Here is a 24,367-nt window from a genome sequence, read left to right on the forward strand (position 1 = left end):
TCCAGTGACAACCACCAAAGAAGAGTCCCTTGTTTCCTGATTCAGATCTATCTGAGGAGACACATTTGCATAATCTCCATTCCACTGTCTGAGCATGCTCAGTTGTAGAGGTCTGAGATGAAAAACGAGCAAACGGAATGATGTCCATTGCCGCCACCATCAATCCAATTACCTCCATGCACTGGGCCACTGATGGCAGAGGATTGGACTCAAGGCATGTATTCAGAATCTTTAACTTTCTGACTTCCGTCAAAAAGATTTCATTGATATAGAGTCTATTAGAGTTCCCAGGAAAGGAACCCTTGTCCGTGGAATTGGTGAACTCTTTTCTAGATTCACCTTCCACCCGTGAGTCCTTGTCAGCTGATAAGACGCCTGGATCAGAATATCGTCCAGATAAGGCGCCACTGAAATGTCCCGCGGTCTGAGAACCGCCAGCAGAGACCCTAGAACCTTCGTGAACATCCTGGGTGCCATGGCCAGCCCGAAAGGAAGGGCCACGAACTGAAAGTGTTTGTCCAGAAAGGCAAACCGCAGGAACTGGTGATCTCTGTGGATAGGAATATGAAGATATGCATCCTTTAAGTCCACGGTAGTCATATTGACCCTCCTGGATCAATAGAAGAATTGTCCGAATAGTCTCCATCTTGAAGGATGGAACTCTGAGAAACTTGTTTAGACTCTTGAGATCTAAAATGGGTCGGAACGTTCCCTCTTTTTTGGGAACCACAAAAAGATTCGAGTAAAACCCCTGTCCCTGTATTGGAACGGGACAAATTACTTCCATAGTGGAGAGGTCTTTTACACAACGTAAGAACGCCTCACTTTATCTGGTCTACAGACAATCGTGAAAGAAGAAACCTTCCCCTTGGGAAGGAATTTTTGAACTCCAACTGATACCCTTGAGACACGATTTCTAGTGTCCAGGGATCCTGAATGTCTCTTATCCAAGATTGGACAAAAAGAGATAAAGTCTGCCCCCTACTAGATCCGGTCCCGGATCGGGGGTCGCCCCTTCATGCTGTCTTGGGAGCAGCAGCGGGCTTCTTGGGTTGTTTACCCTTGTTCCAAGCCTGGTTGGGTCTCCAGGTGGGCTTGGCTTGAGAATAATTCCCTTCCTGTTTAGCGGAAGAGGAGACTCCTTTGAAATTATGAAAGTAACGAAAATTACTCTGTCGTCCCCTTTGCTTAGATGTTTTGTCTTGAGGGAGGAGATGACCCTTACCTCCCGTAATATCAGAAATTATTTCTTTCAAATCAGGCCCAAATAGGGTCTTTCCCTTGAAAGGAATAGCCAAAAGCTTGGATTTAGAGGATACATCTTAGCCGCTAATTTGGCGATCTGAAAGGAAGCATCCGTAATAAAAGAATTAGCCAGCTTAAGGGCCTTAATTCTGTCCTGTATTTCCTCTAAAGAGGTCTCAGTTCTAAGAGACTCTTCCAAAGCGTCAAACCAAAAAGCAGCCGCAGTCATGACTGTTACAATGCAGGCTGCCGGTTGCAATAAAAACCCTTGATGAACAGAGTTTTTTGAGAAGACCCTCCAACTTTTTATCCATGGGGTCTTTGAAAGCACAACTGTCCTCAATAGGAATAGTCTTACGCTTCGCCAGGGTAGAAATAGCTCCCTCTACCTTAGGGACCGTCTGCCAAGAGTCCTGAACGGTGTCAGCTATAGGGTACCTTTTCTTAAAAATAGGGGAAGGGGAGAACGGGATACCCGGTCTTTCCCATTCCCTTGAAATAATTCCCGAAATTCTCTTAGGAACCGGAAACACATCGGAATAAGAAGGGACCTCTAAGTATTTGTCAATCTTACTCAATTGTTCTGGTGGGACCACAATAGAGTCACAGTCATCCAGAGTCACCAAAATCTCTTGCAGCAAAAGACGGAGGTGTTCAAGCATAAATCTAAAGGACATGATGTCCGAATCTGTCGGGAGCAAAGCACTTCCTGAGTCAGAAAGTTCCCCCTCAGACAGGGTCTCCCTACCCCTCAATTCAGAGCCCTGGGAGGGTACATCGGAGATAGCCATCAAAGCATTCAGAGCCCTGGGAGGGTACATCGGAGATAGCCATCAAAGCATCAGAAGTCGCAGGGACCACATGGGCCTCTGTCCCACTGCGTTTGCCTTGTAAAACTGGCAACTTAGATAAAACTTCTGTAAGAGTGGATGACATAACTGCAGCCATATCCTGCAGAGTGAAAGAAGTTGACGCCTTTCAAGAACACGTCACTTGAGTGGGCGTTAAAGGTTGTGACGCTTGGGGAGAAAGATGCGGCTATACCCCGAGTCTCCTCAGGCTGAGAAATATCTTTAGATACACTTGCATTAAAGAAGATTTGTTCTTTAAAATGTAAAGCCCTCTGTACATGAGGGACAAAAAGGAATAGGGGGTTCCACATTGGCATTTAAACACATAGAACATGCACTTTCCTGAATATCAGCCATGACAAAAAAAACCAGCAATAGCAATATTGGTCGTTTTTACTGAAATTACAAATAAAGATAACAAGCAAACACTTTTAGAAAAATTGCTGAAAAAAGGGTGTACTGTCTCTTTAAAAATTAAGGCCGTATATGCGTTTGCTGCTTCTCTGTAAACCTGCAGTAATTTGGAAGCACCCTAACACTTTGAAAAACTCTTACTGTAAGTGTACCGATTAAATATGCATATTGATTTAGGACTAAATTAAACCCTTGCACCTCGCCACAGCTCTACTGTGGCGCCTACATGTCCCAACGAACACTGAATAGTCGTGAACGGCGCTCCTAAGGCCGCTTGTGATAATTGTAAACACAAGCGACTTAGGCCACACCGGAGCTTAGATACATGCTGCTCAGAGACAGGATCCGGATAGAAAATGCGCGTCTGAGCGCGCAAAACTCTAAGCCCCGCCCATCATGGGCGCAACTAAAGTCCCCGGCTACAGTAAGAACCGCATGGGAAATAAACATGTCGGTATCGTATAAAAAGTACCTCGAACCATCAATATGCCCCCTCACAATAAAAACACATTATTATACTAGCCAAAGTTAAAGTTAAAACACTTTGCTGCTCATGCCACAATCTCCCAGCGTCAAGCCCATAATAAAACATAGCCACCGGTTAACCCTTCATTAGGCCACTGATTATCCAAACAAAAAAGGGAATACTTATGCACATAACTTGACCCTGTGCAAAACTATTACCCCTTGTACCGGTAGTAAGTGCCAGTCTGTTCTGAGATACTTCAGTCTCCCCAGAAATAAATGACTGTACATACCTCAAAGCTGAACACAGTATGAAGCTGTCCCTCACAATGAAGATGTTCCTTTTCCACACCTCCAGCACATCTGTGGGGACAAACAGGGTCTTAGATAATATCTGCTAAGACCATCAGCAGGGCAGCAATCAATATGGGAGCGTAGCAGAATGAAAATCTCCCCAGTCCATTGCTGAAAAGCCAGAAGCTCTAGCCCTGAGAAAAATAGTACACACTGGTACCATTTAAAAATAATAAACTCTTGATTGAAGAATCTAAACACCTCACTTTACCTCTTCCTATCACTAACACAGGCAAAAAGAATGACCGGAGTGGGAGGGATGGGAGGAGCTATATATACAGCTCTGCTGTGGTGCTCTTTGCTGCCTCCTGCTGACCAGGAGGCGATATCCCATAAGTAAGGATGAAATCCGTGGACTCGTATCTTGTAAAAGAAAAACCTCTTATAATAATATATTTATATATAAAGGAGCGTTCTCTGTGAGAGCTAAAAAAATAAAAAATGTATGTATATCACTAAGCTACGTTCTAAAAAACATAATTTATGCTTACCTGATAAATTTATTTCTCTTGTGGTGTATCCAGTCCACGGATCATCCATTACTTGTGGGATATTCTCCTTCCCAACAGGAAGTTGCAAGAGGATCACCCACAGCAGAGCTGCTATATAGCTCCTCCCCTCACTGCCATATCCAGTCATTCGACCGAAACAAGACGAGAAAGGAGAAACCATAGGGTGCAGTGGTGACTGCAGTTCAATTAAAATTTAGACCTGCCTGAAAAGGACAGGGCGGGCCGTGGACTGGATACACTACAAGAGAAATAAATTTATCATCAGGTAAGCATAAATTATGTTTTCTCTTATTAAGTGTATCCAGTCCACGGATTATCCATTACTTGTGGGATACCAATACCAAAGCTAAAGTACACGGATGATGGGAGGGACAAGGCAGGAACCACTGCCTGTAGAACCTTTCTCCCAAAAACAGCCTCCGAAGAAGCAAAAGTGTCAAATTTGTAAAATTTTGAAAAGGTGTGAAGCGAAGACCAAGTCGCAGCCTTGCAAATCTGTTCAACAGAGGCCTCATTTTTAAAGGCCCAGGTGGAAGCCACAGCTCTAGTAGAATGAGCTGTAATCCTTTCAGGGGGCTGCTGTCCAGCAGTCTCATAGGCTAAGCGTATTATGTTCCGAAGCCAAAAGGAGAGAGAGGTTGCCGAAGCTTTTTGAACTCTCCTCTGTGCAGAGTAAACGACAAACAGGGCAGATGTTTGACAAAAATCTTTAGTAGCCTGTAAGTAAAACTTCAAGGCACGGACTACGTCCAGATTATGCAAAAGACGTTCCTCCTTTGAAGAAGGATTAGGACACAATGATGGAACAACAATCTCTTGATTGATATTCCCGTTAGAAACCACCTTAGGTAAAAACCCAGGTTTGGTGCGCAGAACTACCTTGTCTGAATGAAAAATCAGATAAGGAGAATCACAATGTAAGGCAGATAACTCAGAGACTCTTCAAGCCGAGGAAATAGCCATCAAAAACAGAACTTTCCAGGATAAAAGTTTAATATCAATGGAATGAAGGGGTTCAAACGGAACTCCCTTAAGAACTTTAAGAACCAAGTTTAAGCTCCACGGGAGAGCAACAGTTTTAACCACAGGCTTAATCCTAACCAAAGCCTGACAAAATGCCTGGACGTCTAGAACTTCTGCCAGACGCTTGTGCAAAAGAATAGACAGAGCAGAGATCTGTCCCTTTAAAGAACTAGCTGATAAGCCTTTGTCCAAACCCTCTTGGAGAAAGGACAATATCCTAGGAATCCTAACCTTACTCCATGAGTAACTCTTGGATTCTCACCAATAAAGATATTTACGCCATATCTTATGGTAGATTTTCCTGGTGACAGGCTTCCGAGCCTGTATTAAGGTATCAATGACTGACTCGGAGAAGCCACGCCTTGATAGAATCAAGAGTTCAATCTCCATGCAGTCAGTCTCAGAGAAATTAGATTTGGATGATTGAAAGGACCTTGTATTAGAAGGTCCTGCCTCAGAGGCAGAGTCCATGGTGGAAGAGATGACATGTCCACTAGGTCTGCATACCAGGTCCTGCGTGGCCACGCAGGCGCTATCAGAATCACCAATGCTCTCTCCTGTTTGATTTTGGCAATCAGTCGAGGGAGCAGAGGAAACGGTGGAAACACATAGGCCAGGTTGAAGAACCAAGGAGCTGCGAGAGCATCCATCAGCGTTGCTCCCGGGTCCCTTGACCTGGATCCGTAACAAGGAAGCTTGGCGTTCTGGCGAGACGCCATGAGATCCAGTTCTGGTTTGCCCCAACGATGGACCAGTTGAGCAAACACCTACGGATGGAGTTCCCACTCCCCCGGATGAAAAGTCTGACGACTTAGAAAATCCGCCTCCCAGTTCTCTAGGCCTGGGATGTGGATCGCCGACAGGTGGCAAGAGTGAGACTCTGCCCAGCGAATTATCTTTGAGACTTCTAGCATCGCTAGGGAACTCCTGGTTCCCCCTTGATGGTTGATGTAAGCCACAGTCGTGATGTTGTCCGATTGAAATCTGATGAACCTCAGTGTTGCTAGCTGAGGCCAAGCTAGAAGAGCATTGAATATTGCTCTTAACTCCAGAATATTTATTGGGAGGAGTTTCTCCTCCTGAGTCCACGATCCCTGAGCCTTCAGGGAGTTCCAGACTGCGCCCGAACCTAGAAGGCTGGCATCTGTTACAATCGTCCAATCTGGCCTGCGAAAGGTCATACCCTTGGACAGATGGACCCGAGAAAGCCACCAGAGAAGAGAATCTCTGGTCTCTTGATCCAGATTTAGTAGAGGGGACAAATCTGAGTAATCCCCATTCCACTGACTTAGCATGCATAATTGCAGCGGTCTGAGATGCAGGCGCGCAAAAGGCACTATGTCCATTGCCGCTACCATTAAGCCGATTACTTCCATGCACTGAGCCACTGACGGGCGTGGAATGGAATGAAGGACATGGCAAGCATTTAGAAGTTTTGATAACCTGGACTCAGTCAGGTAAATTTTCATCTCTACAGAATCTAAGAGTCCCTAGGAAGGAGACTCTTGTGAGTGGTGATCGAGAACTCTTTTCCACGTTCACTTTCCACCCATGCGACCTCAGAAATGCCAGAACTATCTCTGTATGAGACTTGGCAATTTGAAAGCTTGACGCCTGTATCAGGATGTCGTCTAGATACGGAGCCACCGCTATGCCTCGCGGTCTTAGAACCGCCAGAAGTGAGCCCAGAACCTTTGTAAAAATTCTCGGGGCAGTGGCCAACCCGAAGGGAAGAGCTACAAATTGGTAATGCCCGTCTAGAAAGGCAAAGCTTAGAAACTGATGATGATCTTTGTGAATCGGTATGTGAAGGTAGGCATCCTTTAAGTCCACTGTGGTCATGTACTGACCCTCTTGGATCATGGGTAGGATGGTCTGAATAGTTTCCATTTTGAATGATGGAACTCTGAGGAATTTGTTTAAGATCTTTAGATCCAAGATTGGTCTGAAGGTTCCCTCTTTCTTGGGAACCACAAACAGATTTTAATAAAATCCCTGTCCTTGTTCCGTCCGCGGAACTGGATGGATCACTCCCATTACTAGGAGGTCTTGCACACAGCTTAGGAATGCCTCTTTCTTTATCGGGTTTGCTGATAACCTTGAAAGATGAAATCTCCCTTGTGGAGGAGAAGCTTTGAAGTCCAGAAGATATCCCTGAGATATGATCTCCAACGCCCAGGGATCCTGAACATCTCTTGCCCACGCCTGGGCGAAGAGAGAAAGTCTGCCCCCCAACTAGATCAGTTTCCGGATAGGGGGTCGTTCCTTCATGCTGTCTTGGGGGCAGCAGCAGGCTTTCTGGCCTGCTTGTCCTTGTTCCAGGACTGGTTAGGTTTCCAGGCCTGCTTAGATTGAGCAAAAGTTCCCTCTTGTTTTGAAGCGGAGGAAGTTCATGCTGCACCTGCCTTGAAATTTCAAAAAGGCACGAAAATTAGACTGTTTGGCCGTTGCTTTGGCCCTGTCCTGAGGAAGGGTGTGACCCTTACCTCCAGTAATGTCAGCAATAATTTCCTTCAAACAAGGCCCGAATAAGGTCTGCCCCTTGAGAGAAATGTTGAGTAATTTAGACTTCGAAGTCACGTCAGCTGACCAGGATTTAAGCCATAGCGCCCTACGCGCTTGGATGGCGAATCCGGAATTCTTAGCCGTTAGTTTAGTCAAATGAACAACGGCATCAGAAACAAATGAGTTAGCTAGCTTAAGTGTTCTAAGCTTGTCAATTTCAGTCAATGGAGCTGTATGGATGGCCTCTTCCAGGGCCTCAAACCAGAATGCCGCCGCAGCCGTGACAGGCGCAATGCATGCAAGGGGCTGTAAAATAAAACCTTCTTGAATTAACATTTTCTTAAGGTAACCCTCCAATTTTTTATCCATTGGATCTGAAAAATCACAACTGTCCTCAACCGGGATAGTAGTACGCTTTGCTAAAGTAGAAACTGCTCCCTCCACCTTAGGGACCGTCTGCCATAAGTCCCGTGTAGTGGCGTCTATTGGAAACATTTTTCTAAATATAGGAGGTGGGGAAAAAAGGCACACCCGGTCTATCCCACTCCTTGCTAATAATTTCTGTAAGCCTTTTAGGTATAGGGAAAACATCAGTACACACCGGTACCGCATAGTATTTATCCAGCCTACACAATTTCTCTGGTACTGCAACTGTGTTACAGTCATTCAGAGCAGCTAATACCTCCCCAAGCAACACACTGAGGTTCTCAAGCTTAAATTTAAAATTAGAAATCTCTGAATCAGGTTTCCCCGAATCAGAGATGTCACCCACAGACTGAAGCTCTCCGTCATGATCTGCATATTGTGACGCAGTATCAGACATGGCCCTTACAGCATCTGCGCGCTCTGTATTTCTCCTAACCCCAGAGCAATCGCGCTTGCCTCTTAATTCAGGCAACCTGGATAATACCTCTGACAGGGTATTATTCATGATTGCAGCCATGTCCTGCAAGGTAATCGCTATGGGCGTCACTGATGTAATTGGCGCCATATTAGCGTGCATCCCCTGAGCGGGAGGCGAAGGGTCTGACACGTGGGGAGAGTTAGTCGGCATAACTTCCCCCTCGTCAGAATCTTCTGGTGATATTTCTTTTAAAGTTAAAGACTGATCTTTACTGTTTAAGGTGAAATCAATACATTTAGTACATATTCTCCTATGGGGCTCCACCATGGCTTTCAAACATAATGAACAAGTAGTTTCCTCTGTGTCAGACATGTTTAAACAGACTAGCAATGAGACTAGCAAGCTTGGAAAACACTTTAAAGAAGTTTACAAGCAATATAAAAAAAAACGTTACTGCACCTTTAAGAAACACAAATTGTCAAAATTTTAAACAGTGAAAAAAGGCAGTTACACTAACGAAATTTTTACAGTGTATGTAACAAGTTAGCAGAGCATTGCACCCACTTGCAAATGGATGATTAACCCCTTAATACCCAAAACTGAATAATAGACAAAAACTTTTTTTTTTTCCAAGCTCTACTGTGGCTTTTTACCTCCCTCAAAAACTACTTTGAAGCCTTTTGAGCCCTCCAGAGATGTCCTGGATCATGCAGGTAGAAGCTGGATGTCTGTGTCAGTAATTTTATCTGCACAGAAAAGCACTAAAATAGGCCCTTCCCACTCATATTGCAACAGTGGAAAGCCTAAGGAAACTTACTAGGCAAAATTCAAGCCAGCCATGTGGAAAAAAACTAGGCCCCAATAAGTTTTATCACCAAATACATATAAAAACGATTAAACATGCCAGCAAACGTTTTATATTACATTTTTATAAGAGTATGTATCTCTATTAATAAGCCTGATACCAGTCGCTATCACTGCATTTAAGGCTTTACTTACATTAGTTCGGTATCAGCAGCATTTTCTAGCAAATTCCATCCCTAGAAAAATATTAACTGCACATACCTTATTGCAGGAATATCTGCACGCCATTCCCTCTCTGAAGTTACCTCACTCCTCAGAATATGTGAGAACAGCCATGGATCTTAGTTACTTCTGCTAACATCATAGAAAACGCAGGCAGATTTTTCTTCTAAATACTGCCTGAGATAAACAGTACACTCCGGCACCATTTAAAAATAACAAACTGTTGATTGAAGAATAAACTATGTATAAAACACCACACACTCCTCTTACGACCATCTTGGTTGAGGCTTGCAAGAGAATGACTGGATATGACAGTTAGGGGAGGAGCTATATAGCAGCTCTGCTGTGGGTGATCCTCTTGCAACTTCCTGTTGGGAAGGAGAATATCCCACAAGTAATGGATGATCTGTGGACTGGATACACTTAACAAGAGAAATATTTGTGCAGTAATAGCAAAGTTCTGGCACAGATTCTGTTGGTGACAATTTTTTGCATTTTATATATTTTTTATGTCCAACACTGATAATGTGCCAATCTTTAACATTCACTTATAAAGAAGGCAAAGATGTATCCTTATAGGGTGTTTGTAATCACTATTGGAGAAAAAAAAAGGCAAAGAAATATAATTTCCGAGTTCCTATTGTGACATAAATGGTAATATATTTAAGTTCTCCAAAGGTACTTCAAGCACCAGTGTCTCTGTACCTCCGTGGTTTGAATTTGAAGCACCCTACTGGTTTCCCCGATTGGCAAATCAGGTCAGGAGACCAGAGACACACATGCTGGCAGTGAAGACGCTGTACACACGCCTAGAAGTCACGGAGAATTCAGCGTGGTAAGAATTACAGCATACGAGTGTCACAGATGTGGATGCATCCGCTAAAGGTCCGGTAAGACACTTGACAAAGAAACAGACAATATTCAACTGACCGGTCAGTACAGAGACTGTGGTGCTTGAAGTACCTTTGGAGAAATTAAATATATTACCATTTATGTCACAATAGGAACTCGGAAATGATATTTTTTTGCCTTTTTTTCTCCAATAGTGATTAGAAACACCCTATAAGGATACATCTTTGCCTTCTTTACAAGTGACTTTTAAAGATGGAGACATTATCAGTGTTGGACATAAAAAAAATAAAAAAAAAAAAAAAAATACAAAAAATCATTAGTCACCAACAGAATCTGTACCAGAACTGTGCTATTACGGCACAAATATTTTCAGCAGTTTTTATCTTATTATATATCTGTATTTTTTCAACGTAGCTTAGGGATATACATACATTTTATTTATTTAAGTTAAGTGCCAACACTATTTTTTTTCTGAGTTTTATTTTATGGAATTGAATACATATTTGTAACTGGGATCTTGTATCTGGGATATGAGATTACTCTCTTTTTTGGACCATCAGGTTATTTAAGTTAAAATCAGTGTACAAAGGAAAAATCAGTGTAACCAACACTGTGACTAAAAAGGGAGGATAGCAGAATAACCTGGAAGAAGCATAGGAACTTCCCTGCGACCTCCAGTAGCTAGCATACAATAAATTACATGGCTTTTACCAACTCCCCTACCCTCTCTCGCAGGAAACAATCCATTGAGGACAACTAGAATTCTTGGCTTCATTTAAAACATCACAGCAAAGTGAGCATGAAACTTTCATGGTTTAGATAAAGGATGTTAGATGTAAATTTACTTCTGCTGCCATAGAGTGCTAGGCACGTGCATGCTCCTGAGCTCATGTGAGCCAACTTGGGTTTATTCTTCAGTAAATGATACCAAGGGAACAAAGCACATTTGATCACAGAAGCAATTTAGAATTTTTAAACTGCTGATCTAAATTCTTTAAGTTTAACTTAAACACTAATTTTAACACTTAATAAAGCCATATTTTAATTGTGTACACACTTAATAGTTTAAAAGGGACAGCCAAGTTCTAAAATGATTAATCGCACATCATGAATAGATATTTGTTAAATGAAAACACTGCATCAAGCACCAAAGGCATCATCAGTGCACTGTTTTACAGGAATTCTGATGTTTAGGAACAGGGCATTGAAGCCCTAGTTTTGCTTGAGTGACAGGGATCCTGGGGTCAGTAATTCACCTCAATATGAAAAGCAAAAACCTGCTGGTCTGACCATGGACAGAGGCTGTAAATATAAAGCACAGCAATGGGACATAATCACAAATATGAATATGAATATATATATATATATCCATTATATATACACACACACATACAAATAAATAAAGATGTACATACTTCTGAAACTCCCACTCTCTGTTGTCCAAAGGGCAGACCTGTCGCGTCTTCAGCCAGCGAGAGATGCAGTGAAAGTGGAATGCATGCTGCAAGGAGAGGAGAATGGTAAATATCTGTCCCCAACGTTAGATATAGCACAGAACACAAGAGGGGGGACGTGATTGCATCATTAGGATCCTCATATTCATTTATTGGCCAAACTTGAGATTAAATGGATATTTCTGAAGGATTTCCTCATACACCTTACCCCCACACTCATACACCTTACCCCCACTCACACCTCCCCCCCCCACACACACACTCACACACCTCCCCCCCCCACACACTCATACACCTTACCCCCACTCACACCTCCCCCCCACACACACACACCTCCCCTGATCCCAGGGGGCCACAATAAAGAGTTTAAACTGCAACATTTTTTATGATTTCTTTTTAAGTTGTTGATATTTAGAATGCAATTTAAGAATTATCTGATCTTTTTTCTTTAATTGTATTTAAAGTGAAGGTCCATTTTGATGAATTAGTGCCTGGTTTGTAATAAACCTATTAAAAACAAGGGCACTTTGCTTCACCGCATACTAGAAACGGGAAAGCAAGCTGTACTGGGGGACAGCAACATCAGCGCCCATTGATCAACTCTTTTTTCTCCCCTGCTACGCCCGGAAGACATCTCATATAATGGACGCAGCAGAAATGGGACATATACAGCAACCTGACAGCCACCTACGGAAACTTGAGCAACTTATGCAAAACCTGATGGATAGGGCACCGTATGACTTCCTGATACAGCGCATACAAATAAGCCCGCACAAGCCTCCAGAAACGGAAACCATGCTTGATATAGTGCCGCAGACGCAAACAAGTACTTCCCAAAGCCAGCATGGCCAACCGCCATTACAGAGAACCTGCATGGAGTACAGCAACAATTTTCAAGGAGAGCTGATTATGAAACCTCTCCCACAGCTCCTGCCTTTGTCTGCCGGCATTTCAAGGAAACAGAGATCACACCTCCCAGCCTCAGGGGGTACCTCTTGCGGAGGCCCCGTGCCTTCAGGCAAGCAAGAAGAAGATATCATACACCACGGCAGATGGGGAGGCAGGAATGTGCAACTTACTAATGCCGGCAATGCAGCTATCAGACCAAATGGCGAGGAGACCCGCAAACATATCTCATGCCAGTGCCTGGCAAAACATCCCCTGCTCACACATAAGCGGTCGTGCCTGGAGGAAGGGAGAGGGGTAGTCGGCAGATGCTCACCTCAATCGGCATGTGGCCAGTCTTGCCTTTAGTTGCAACATTTCCCTTCAGCTAAAGCCACATGTCATGGACAATGGTAACTTTAAAGCAGCCATGACTAACTTGCCTTTTATTGTTTTTCCTTTATGAACTGCTGAAAAGTTTGACGTTTAAACCCTAGTTAACGATGTGCCACTTATTTATCCTCACTCTCCCTCTCTGTTCCGGGGATGCATTAGCAGTGGTTTTATCATAAAAAAGCCTGCTTGTTACTTACATGGATGGGGTAAGCCAGCAAAGCCCTAGGGAATGAGGATGAACGCATCTACCTAAAATTATAACACCTATGCTATTGCAGTATGCACATACTAGAGCCCCCTAACTGCACATTCACTCATCTAAGCAAGCGAACAGGATATATCATTTTAGTCCCCTGATCTCAGTTTTTATATAGTATTCCCACGATTAATTGTTAGTCACCCACTTACTCCCTATACCCTACAATTAAGCTCCTGCAAATACGTGAATCAGTATTGAAATATGCATGCCTGATACAGCCTTAAAGCACATCAGTCCTGAGTTACCCCAATGTTCTGTTTTGGTTATATTATAATTGTCGATTTTCCTTACCCCTCAGCTTTTCCTCACATCTTTATATATACCCAATATGGTTCTTATAAGTAATCATTTCGGACCCAAGAGTGGTCTGCATAACCAGATATAGGGGAACAGTTATAGCATACATTGAACTTAGGTGTCCTCAAGTGATGAAATGAATGTACATGATTATATCTCACACCTTTATACAGTTTTTAAAATGGTTTATTGTGACAAAGCTTCCTAATGTTAAAGCTTAAATTTATGATGTGCACATTTAAACTATGACGTGTATGCTTAAAGTACCAAAATAAAGCTCTTTTGAAAATTAAAAAAAAAAAAAAAAAAAAAAAAAAAGGCACTTTAATTCATCAAAATTGACATTTCACCGTTTCCTTCAAAAAAAAAAAAAAAAAAAAAAAAAAAAAAAAAAAACACCTTTTAATCCTGAATGCCGATCCAGCGATCCCCCCGGCCATCGGAAGCCTTTGCAGGCGTCAAATGACGAATCAGGCTTCCTCCAATCACAGCTTCCCCACCCTGGGGGAATCTTGGCCTGATGCAACGCTGTGATTGGAGGAAGCCAGATTCGTCATTTTGGACCAGCGAAGACGGCTTGCGACCCGTGGAGGTAGTGCTGGAGCGGCTGCCAGGATTAAAAGGTAAGTTTCTGAAGAAAACAGTGAAATGTCAATTTTGATGATTAAAGTGCACTTGTTTCTAATAGGTTTATTACAAACCAGGCACTAATTCATCAAAATGGACCTTCACGTTAAGGTATTAGCCCATTATTTTAACCGCTTTACAAGTAGTCTAGTGAGGATTTTGAGCAGTTGCATATTCTTAACAAGGTCAATATAGGTTTCTTTAGGACCACCATATATTTCAGCTTGGCATAGTGGTGAGGTAATAGGGGTCATGAGTACAAGTGAGTTATATTTCTTTGATCATCTAATGCAGGGTTATTCAAACTTTTTTCCCCAAGACCCAGTGTCATGCTACCACATATCTTCACAACCCTATTTTTAAACTTGGTTTATACTTTATACTATACACCTCCCCCCCCACACACACTCATACACCCCCCCCCACCCCACACACACTCATACACCCCCCTCCCCACACACACACACTCATACACCTCCCCCCCCCACCACACACTCATACACCTCCCCCCCCACCACACACTCATACACCTCCCCCCCCCACCACACACTCATACACCTCCCCCCCCCACCACACACTCATACACCTCCCCCCCCCACCACACACTCATACACCTCCCCCCCCCACCACACACTCATACACCTCCCCCACACCACACACTCATACACCTCCCCCACACACACACCTACCTCCCCCACACACACACCTACCTCCCCCACAGACACACACCTACCTCCCCCACACACACACACACCTCCCCCACACACACACACACCTCCCCCACACACACACACACCTCCCCCACACACACACACACACCTCCCCCACACACACACACACCTCCCCCACACACACACACACCTCCCCCACACACACACACACCTCCCCCACACACACACACACACACCTCCCCCACACACACACACACACACCTCCCCCACACACACACACACCTCCCCCACACACACACACACCTCCCCCACAGACACACACACACCTCCCCCACAGACACACACACCTCCCCCACAGACACACACACACACCTCCCACACACACACACACACCTCCCCCACAGACACACACACCTCCCCCACAGACACACACACCTCCCCCACAGACACACACACCTCCCCCACAGACACACACACCTCCCCCACAGACACACACACCTCCCCCACAGACACACACACACCTCCCCCACAGACACACACACACCTCCCCCACAGACACACACACCTCCCCCACAGACACACACACCTCCCCCACAGACACACACAGACACACACACACCTCCCCCACAGACACACACACCTCCCCCACAGACACACACACCTCCCCCACAGACACACACACACACACACCTCCCCCACAGACACACACACACCTCCCCCACAGACACACACACCTCCCCCACAGACACACACACCTCCCCCACAGACACACACACCTCCCCCACAGACACACACACACCTCCCCCACAGACACACACACACCTCCCCCACAGACACACACACCTCCCCCACAGACACACACACCTCCCCCACAGACACACACACCTCCCCCACAGACACACACACACACCTCCCCCACACACACACACACACACCTCCCCCACAGACACACACACACCTCCCCCACAGACACACACACACCTCCCCCACAGACACACACACCTCCCCCACAGACACACACACCTCCCCCACAGACACACACACCTCCCCCACACACACACACACACACCTCCCCCACAGACACACACACACCTCCCCCACAGACACACACACACACACCTCCCCCACAGACACACACACACACACCTCCCCCACAGACACACACACACACACCTCCCCCACAGACACACACACACACACCTCCCCCACAGACACACACACACACCTCCCCCACAGACACACACACACACACACACACCTCCCCCACAGACACACACACACACACCTCCCCCACAGACACACACACACACACCTCCCCCACAGACACACACACACACACCTCCCCCACAGACACACACACACCTCCCCCACAGACACACACACACCTCCCCCACAGACACACACACACACACACCTCCCCCACAGACACACACACACACACCTCCCCCACAGACACACACACACACCTCCCCCACAGACACACACACACACCTCCCCCACAGACACACACACACACCTCCCCCACAGACACACACACACACACCTCCCCCACAGACACACCTCCCCCACAGACACACACACACACACACCTCCCCCACAGACACACACACACACCTCCCCCACAGACACACACACACACCTCCCCCACACACACACCTCCCCCACACACACACACACACACACACACCTCCCCCACACACACACCTCCCCCACACACACACACACACCTCCCCCACACACACACCTCCCCCACACACACACACCTCCCCCACACACACACACACACCTCCCCCACACACACACACACACCTCCCCCACACACACACACACACACCTCCCCCACACACACACACACACCTCCCCCACAGACACACACACACACACACCTCCCCCACAGACACACACACACACACACCTCCCCCACAGACACACACACACACACACCTCCCCCACAGACACACACACACACACCTCCCCCACAGACACACACACACACACCTCCCCCACAGACACACACACACACACCTCCCCCACAGACACACACACACACCTCCCCCACAGACACACACACACACCCCCCACAGACACACACACACACACCTCCCCCACAGACACACACACACACACCTCCCCCACAGACACACACACACACACCTCCCCCACAGACACACACACACACCTCCCCCACAGACACACACACACACCTCCCCCACAGACACACACACACACACCTCCCCCACAGACACACACACACACACCTCCCCCACAGACACACCTCCCCCACAGACACACACACACACACACACACACACACACCTCCCCCACAGACACACACACACACCTCCCCCACACACACACCTCCCCCACCTCCCCCACACACACACCTCCCCCACACACACACACACACACCTCCCCCACACACACACCTCCCCCACACACACACACACACACCTCCCCCACACACACACCTCCCCCACACACACACACACCTACCTCCCCCACACACACACCTCCCCCACACACACACACACCTCCCCCACACACACACACACACCTCCCCCACACACACACACACACACCTCCCCCACACACACACCTCCCCCACACACACACACACACCTCCCCCACAGACACACACACACACACCTCCCCCACAGACACACACACACCTCCCCCACAGACACACACACACCTCCCCCACAGACACACACACACCTCCCCCACAGACACACACACACCTCCCCCACAGACACACACACACACCTCCCCCACAGACACACACACCTCCCCCACAGACACACACACACACACCTCCCCCACAGACACACACACACACACCTCCCCCACAGACACACACACACACACCTCCCCCACAGACACACACACACACCTCCCCCACAGACACACACACACACCTCCCCCACAGACACACACACACACCTCCCCCACAGACACACACACACCTTACACCTCCTCCCCCCTCCCCCACCCCCAATGTATCAAAGTAATAATCCATCTGTGCAATATATTTTAGTAAAATGAATAGTCTTTTCCTGTATACCTCCATAGATTAGGGGTCTTGTTGGGGACATTGGAGGATCACTATTGTACTTGTGGTATTTAAGTAAAATGAATAGCCTTTTCCTGTATACCTCCATAGATTGGGTAATTTGTTGGGGATATTGTAAGATCACTATAATTTTACATGTGGTATCGATATACAATTCATTTTATAGTGATTTGACATATATTGTCATAAAAGGATGGAAAGTGTATATGATTAATCCGCTATAATAGAGGGTAAATGTCCAAAGGCCTTTATAAGTTACAGGTTTTACTTTTCACCTAGAGACACGGGTTCAAAAATCAAGTAAAGGACAGATTAACACATCAAAATTATTAACTACTATTTGTATTTTAATCTCTATCAATTTGTGTTTTTACATCAAATACTTAGTTGAAACAAATAAATCATTACAAAAAAAATTTTTTTACAACACAACTGTTTTCTAATTATCACACCTGAGAAACATGGAACCAGACTGGAAAGCATGAAGCAGTTATCCAAACAGGAATGCCATGAATTGGATATGGAACATTCTCCGTGAAGCCAACAGTATTTGATGAAATGATTGTTTGAGTCTTACACATTGTACAAATTGGTCACGAAGAGGGGTAGTTGCCTGGTACAGAAAGACTACAGATACGGTGTGGAGCTTTATGCGGTCTAACAACGGACTATCGCACGCATAGTATCCTTGTAGGTTTCTACCTGTTACCCTTAGTGATCCTAAAGAACTTTGGATTTTGTTTTTAACCCCTTCAGTACCGGGATTATCATAGAAAACCTTGCCTAAAAAAATACCAGAGAATTTTTAGCATTTTTCTATTACTCCATTTAAACATAAATTAAGTTTTTTTTTTTATTTAATTTGTCAAAACTAAGTATATATTTTTTAAAGTAGACAACCCAATGTTTTGATCTAGGCCCAGGTATATTTCATGCCATAATTTCCCAGCCAAATGCGATAAAACCCCCCCAAAAAAACAAAAAAAAAACTTAAAGGGCCAGTATACACCAATTTTGATATAACTGCATCTAATAGACACCACTATAAAGAATAATATTCAAAGATCCTTACTTGTGGGATACCAATACCAAAGCTATTGGACACGGATGAAAGGGAGGGACAAGACAGGTACCTAAACGGAAGGCACCACTGCTTGAAGAACCTTTCCCACTAAAACAGCCTCAGAAGAAGCAAAAATATCAAATTTGAAAATGTTAGAAAAAATATGAAGCGATGACCAGGTCGCAGCCTTGCAAATCTGTTCAACAGAAGCATCGTTTTTAAAAAAAAAAGCCCATGTGGAAGTCACAGCCCTAGTAGAATGAGCCGTAATTCTTTCAGGAGGCTGCTGTCCAGCGGTCTCATAAACCAGGCGGATAATACTCCACAGCCAAAAAGAAAAGTAGCCGTAGCTTTCTGACCCCTACACTTTCCAGAATACACAATGAATAATGAAGATGATTAATGGAAATCCTTAGTCACCTGTAAGTAAAAACTTCAAGGCACGGACCACGTCCAAGTTATGTAACAGACACTCCTTAGACAAAGAATTAGGACACAAGGAAGGAACAATTTCCTGATTAATATTCTTATTTGGAACAACCCTAGGAAGAAATCCAGGTTTGATACGCAAAATCACCTTATCAGAATGAAATATGAGATAAGGCGAATCGCATTGCAAAGCTGAAAGCTCAGAAATTCGAGCCGAAGAATAGCAACCAAAAACAGAACTTTCCAAGATAACAACTTAATATCTATGGAAATGTATGGGTTCACCCGGAACCCCTTGAAGAACTAAATTCAAACTCCAGGGAGGAGTAATCGGTCTAAATACAGGCTTAATTATTGTTAGAGCCTGACAAAAAGCTTAAACATCTGCCAAAAGTTTGTGAAACAAAATTGATAAAGCAGAAATCTGTCCCTTTAAGGACTTGCGGATAACCCTTTCTCCAAACCTTCTTAGAGAAAAGACAGAATCCTGGCTTTACTCCACGAGTAAGTCTTGGATTCACACCAACAAAGATATGTACGCCATATCTTATGATAGATCTTTCTAGAGATAGGCTTACGAACCTGTATCAAGTATTGATGACCGAATCAAGCGTTTAATCTCCAAGCAGACAACTGCAGAGAATTTGGATGTTGGAAAGGTCCTTGAATGAGAAGGTCCTGTCTCAAAGGAAGTTTCCACGGTGGTGGAGAGGACATGTCCACTAGATCCGCATACCAAGTCCTGGGTGGCCACGCAGGCGCTATCAGTATTACTAAAGCTCTCTCCTGTTTGATCCGAGCAATCACGCATGGAAGGAGAGGAAATGGTGGAAACACAAACTAGGCTGAACGACCAAGGCACTGCCAGAGCATCTATCAGTTCGGCCTGAGGATCCCTCGACCTGGATCCTTAACTTGGAAGCTTGGCATTCTGACGAGACGTTATCACATCTAAATCCAGTCTGCCCTATTGTCGAATCAATGAGGCAAACACCTCCGGATGAAGTTCCCACTCCCCCAGATGAAAAGTCTGTCGACTTAGAAAATCCGCTTCCCAGTTCTCTACTCCTGGAATGTAAATTGCTGATAGACAACAAGAGTGAGCCTCCGCCCAACGGATTATCTTTGATACTTCTATCATCGCTAAAGAACGCCTTGTTCCCCCTGATGATTGATATACGCCAGTGTCGTGATATTGTCCAACTGGAATCTTATGAATTTGGCCGAAGCCAACTGAGGCCATGCCAGAAGCGCATTGAATATTACTCTCAGTTCAAGAATATTGATTGGAAGTAGAGACTCCACCTGAGTCCAAACACCCTGAGCCTTCAGGGAACTCCAGACTGTACCCCAGAAGGCTGGCGTCAGTTGTCACCATCACTCATGAGGGTCTGCAGAAACACGTCCCCTGGGACAGATGATCCGGCGACAACCAAAGAAGAGAGTCTCTGGTCTCTTGATCCAGATTTATCTGAGGAGATAAATTTGCATAGTCCCCATAGCACTGTCCGAACAAGCACAGCTGCAGTGGACTGAGAGGAAAGCGAGCAAACAGAATGATGTCCATTGCCGCTACCATTAAACCAATGACCTCCATACACTGAGCCACTGATGGCCGAGGAATGGACTGAAGTGCTCGGCAAGTATTTAAAATCTTTGACATCCGTCAGAAAGACTTTCATGTCTTATGAGTCTATCAGAGTTCCCAGAAGGGAAATCCTTGTCCGTGGAACCAGTGAATTCTTTTCTATGTTCACCTACCAACCGTGAGTTCTCGGGAACGACAACATTGTATCCGTGTGAAGTTTTGTCAGATAAGTTGACGCCCGAATCAAAATATCGTCTCAATAAGGCACCACTGCTATGCCCCACGGTCTGAGAACCGCTAGAAGGGACCCTAGAACCTTTATAAAAATTCTGGGAGCTGTGGCCAACCCGAAGGGAAGAGCCACCAACTGGTAATGTTTGTCCAGAAAGGCAAACCTTAGGAACTGATGATGATCCTTGAGAATAGGAATACGAAGGTATGCACCCTTCAAATCCACGGTAGTCATATTGACCCTCCTGGATCATTGGCAAAATTGTTAGTGTAGTCTCCATTTTGAGCAATGGGACTGAGAGGTGCGCACCAGAGCTTAATACTAGAAACTTGGTCAAAGGCAAAATATCAACCTAAAAAAAAATCTGACAAGAAATAGCGTAAGTTTTCTGCTTTATTAACGGGAGCCAATATGTCTGTGTTTTAAATTTATGGGTTGATTAAAAGTCCAGTATTGGTAAATGTAAGGTCCTAGTTAAAATCCAGAATAAAAATTCTATTAGACAATATGAACCGTGCTATGAAAAAGAGAGTGTATAACCACCTTTGTATGCCTATCAGCATGATCATACAATGAGTTCACCCAGCACACCCATATATTAAACTGTGATACATCTATGAATATGGTAGTAGATAAGATATTATAGTAGTGATAATCTGGAAGAGGTTAGTTAAAATTTATGATATAGACCAGCGGTCGCCAACCAGTGGTCCATGGACCACTGGTGGTCCCTGACACTATCAAGTAGGAATTAATCTTCTCTGATGGTGTCACCCTCGTCGCGCCGCAACTCCCTACAGTGCCTGGCTGGACATCAGTGAAAACCGACGGAGGAGTTAAATTACAATCTCCCTACGCACGTGGCATAGTACTGCACAACTTGCATTGCTAGATTATATATTTAACTCCTCCTGCCCGACACGCTGCTCAGAGAGGTTGATATAGTCTTGGCTTGAAATAGTGGAAGTATAGTATAAAAATAGAAAATCTGAAAAAAAATTGTATTATATTTAATTTATTTTCTTCCCTTTACCTGTCTCTTTGTAATAGTTTTCTTAATTCCTTCAGATGGACTTAGATTTACATCACTGTGTCTTCCTACCCTCCATTTTCTTTTTTTATTATTAAATATTTTTCATTCTAATAATTTTCCAGCACACAAAGCTATTCCACCTGAATTCCAGTAATTGTCATCCAGCAGATCAGCAATATCGCACCAGTATTATAGTAATTTCACGTAACATCAGTCATTGTAAGCTCACATCCATATTGAGAGCTTTCTGACAAACTTAATTTAGGACTCCAATGTCTGTCCATGATCATAAGTAGTTTTGAATAATTCCTAACTGTGGAGGTAACTTGCAAGTCTTGCGGTCATTTTAAACATAATTATTTTGTTCCCACTTTCTGCCTCTCTATTTTCAGCTCAAAAGTTGGCACTCACCCTTCATCTGTCATTCGGAAGTATTCTCTCAGTTCTGTCATTCAATTAGTTAATTCCAAAAAATTACTCTTAAAAATGTGTAAATATATAATGTAAACTTAGCTATGGTTATACTAGGTGTGTATATATATATTTTTATTTATTACCGGGCCTTGAGGTCACTTTGGTTGAGAACCACTGCTCTATAGAGTGTATATATATATATATATATATATATATATATATATATATATATATATATATATATATATATATATATATAGAGAAGCAAGTAAAATGTGTTCACTCAGTATACTGGGTAAACACAAGTGATACTCTATAGTTGGCGCTAGTCAGTGTTGTGTATGGTATAGTGGCAGCTATATAAGACAGGTACTGGTTGAGATGTGAGGTCCCAGTCAGTAAGTGAAAAATGAGTATACAAGAATAGATACAGCGCCTATATATCCATTAAAATATGGGTGGTATATGGGAATATGAATGAGAGCTAGAGATAATTATTTGAGAAATAATAACAATTAAAAGAGTATAAAAGATTATTAAAATAAATTATGCTTGAAAAATGATGAATAGATTATGAAACAGTGTTCATATGAGTCTTTAGACAATATATAGTCCGTGGTAAATCTTCATATGAAGTTGATATCAGTAAATAGATGGTATATAATACCCTTACCAGATATTACCTCAATCTGATGAGGTAAGTATGCCGCACTGGGGGTATATACAGATGGTAGAATCTTCTCCTTGTATTCAGATGTGGTGCCTCTTGGGTTTTCGTTAGCCTCCTGGAGTATGCAGGGATGTGTTTCTGGTTGTAGATAAATCCCTTGTACTTCCTTTGTGTTGGTAGTTAGCCTCTTGGAGTATCTTTTCTGTCTTGGTATACACTGCAATTAACTAATTAGTATATTTATGTGCCACTGAAGAAAAGTCAGTTAGGCAGCAGAAAGACTGGGGTTTTTTTTTTTTTTTTCCTGCAATTAACTAATTAGTATACTTATGTGCCGCTGAAGAAAAGTCAGTTAGGCAGCAGAAAGACTGAGGGGTATCCAGCTGGATACCCCTCAGTCTTTCTGCTGCCTAACTGACTTTTCTTCAGTTGCACATAAGTATACTAATTAGTTAATTGCAGGAAAAAAAAAAAAAAAACCCCAGTCTTTCTGCTGCCTAACTGACTTTTCTTCAGTGGCACATAAATATACTAATTAGTTAATTGCAGTGTATACCAAGACAGAAAAGATACTCCAAGAGGCTAACTACCAACACAAAGGAAGTACAAGGGATTTATCTACAACCAGAAACACATCCCTGCATACTCCAGGAGGCTAACGAAAACCCAAGAGGCACCACATCTGAATACAAGGAGAAGATTCTACCATCTGTATATACCCCCAGTGCGGCATACTTACCTCATCAGATTGAGGTAATATCTGGTAAGGGTATTATATACCATCTATTTACTGATATCAACTTCATATGAAGATTTACCACGGACTATATATTGTCTAAAGACTCATATGAACACTGTTTCATAATCTATTCATCATTTTTCAAGCATAATTTATTTTAATAATCTTTTATACTCTTAATTGTTATTATTTCTCAAATAATTATCTCTAGCTCTCATTCATATTCCCATATACCACCCATATTTTAATGGATATATAGGCGCTGTATCTATTCTTGTATACATATATACATATATATACATATATACATATATACATATATACATATATACATATATACATATATACATATATACATATATACATATATATATATATATATATATATATATATATATATATATATATATATATATATATATATATATATATATATATATACACATATA

At 43.7% G+C, this 24,367-nt stretch overlaps 1 protein-coding gene across 1 annotated transcript in view; it reads right to left on the bottom strand.

Annotated features, from left to right (window-relative positions):
• RBX1 (ring-box 1) overlaps nucleotides 1-24,367 on the bottom strand; it is a 67,987-nt gene that overhangs the window by 12,648 nt on the left and 30,972 nt on the right. Inside the window, exon 4 of the mRNA XM_053721400.1 lies at nucleotides 11,507-11,592. Within this exon, the coding sequence (XP_053577375.1) occupies nucleotides 11,507-11,592 (86 nt within the window). The remainder of the gene's footprint in view (nucleotides 1-11,506; nucleotides 11,593-24,367) is intronic.

This window comes from Bombina bombina, chromosome 7 (genome assembly GCF_027579735.1).
Source record: "Bombina bombina isolate aBomBom1 chromosome 7, aBomBom1.pri, whole genome shotgun sequence".
NCBI classification, from domain to species: domain Eukaryota; kingdom Metazoa; phylum Chordata; class Amphibia; order Anura; family Bombinatoridae; genus Bombina; species Bombina bombina.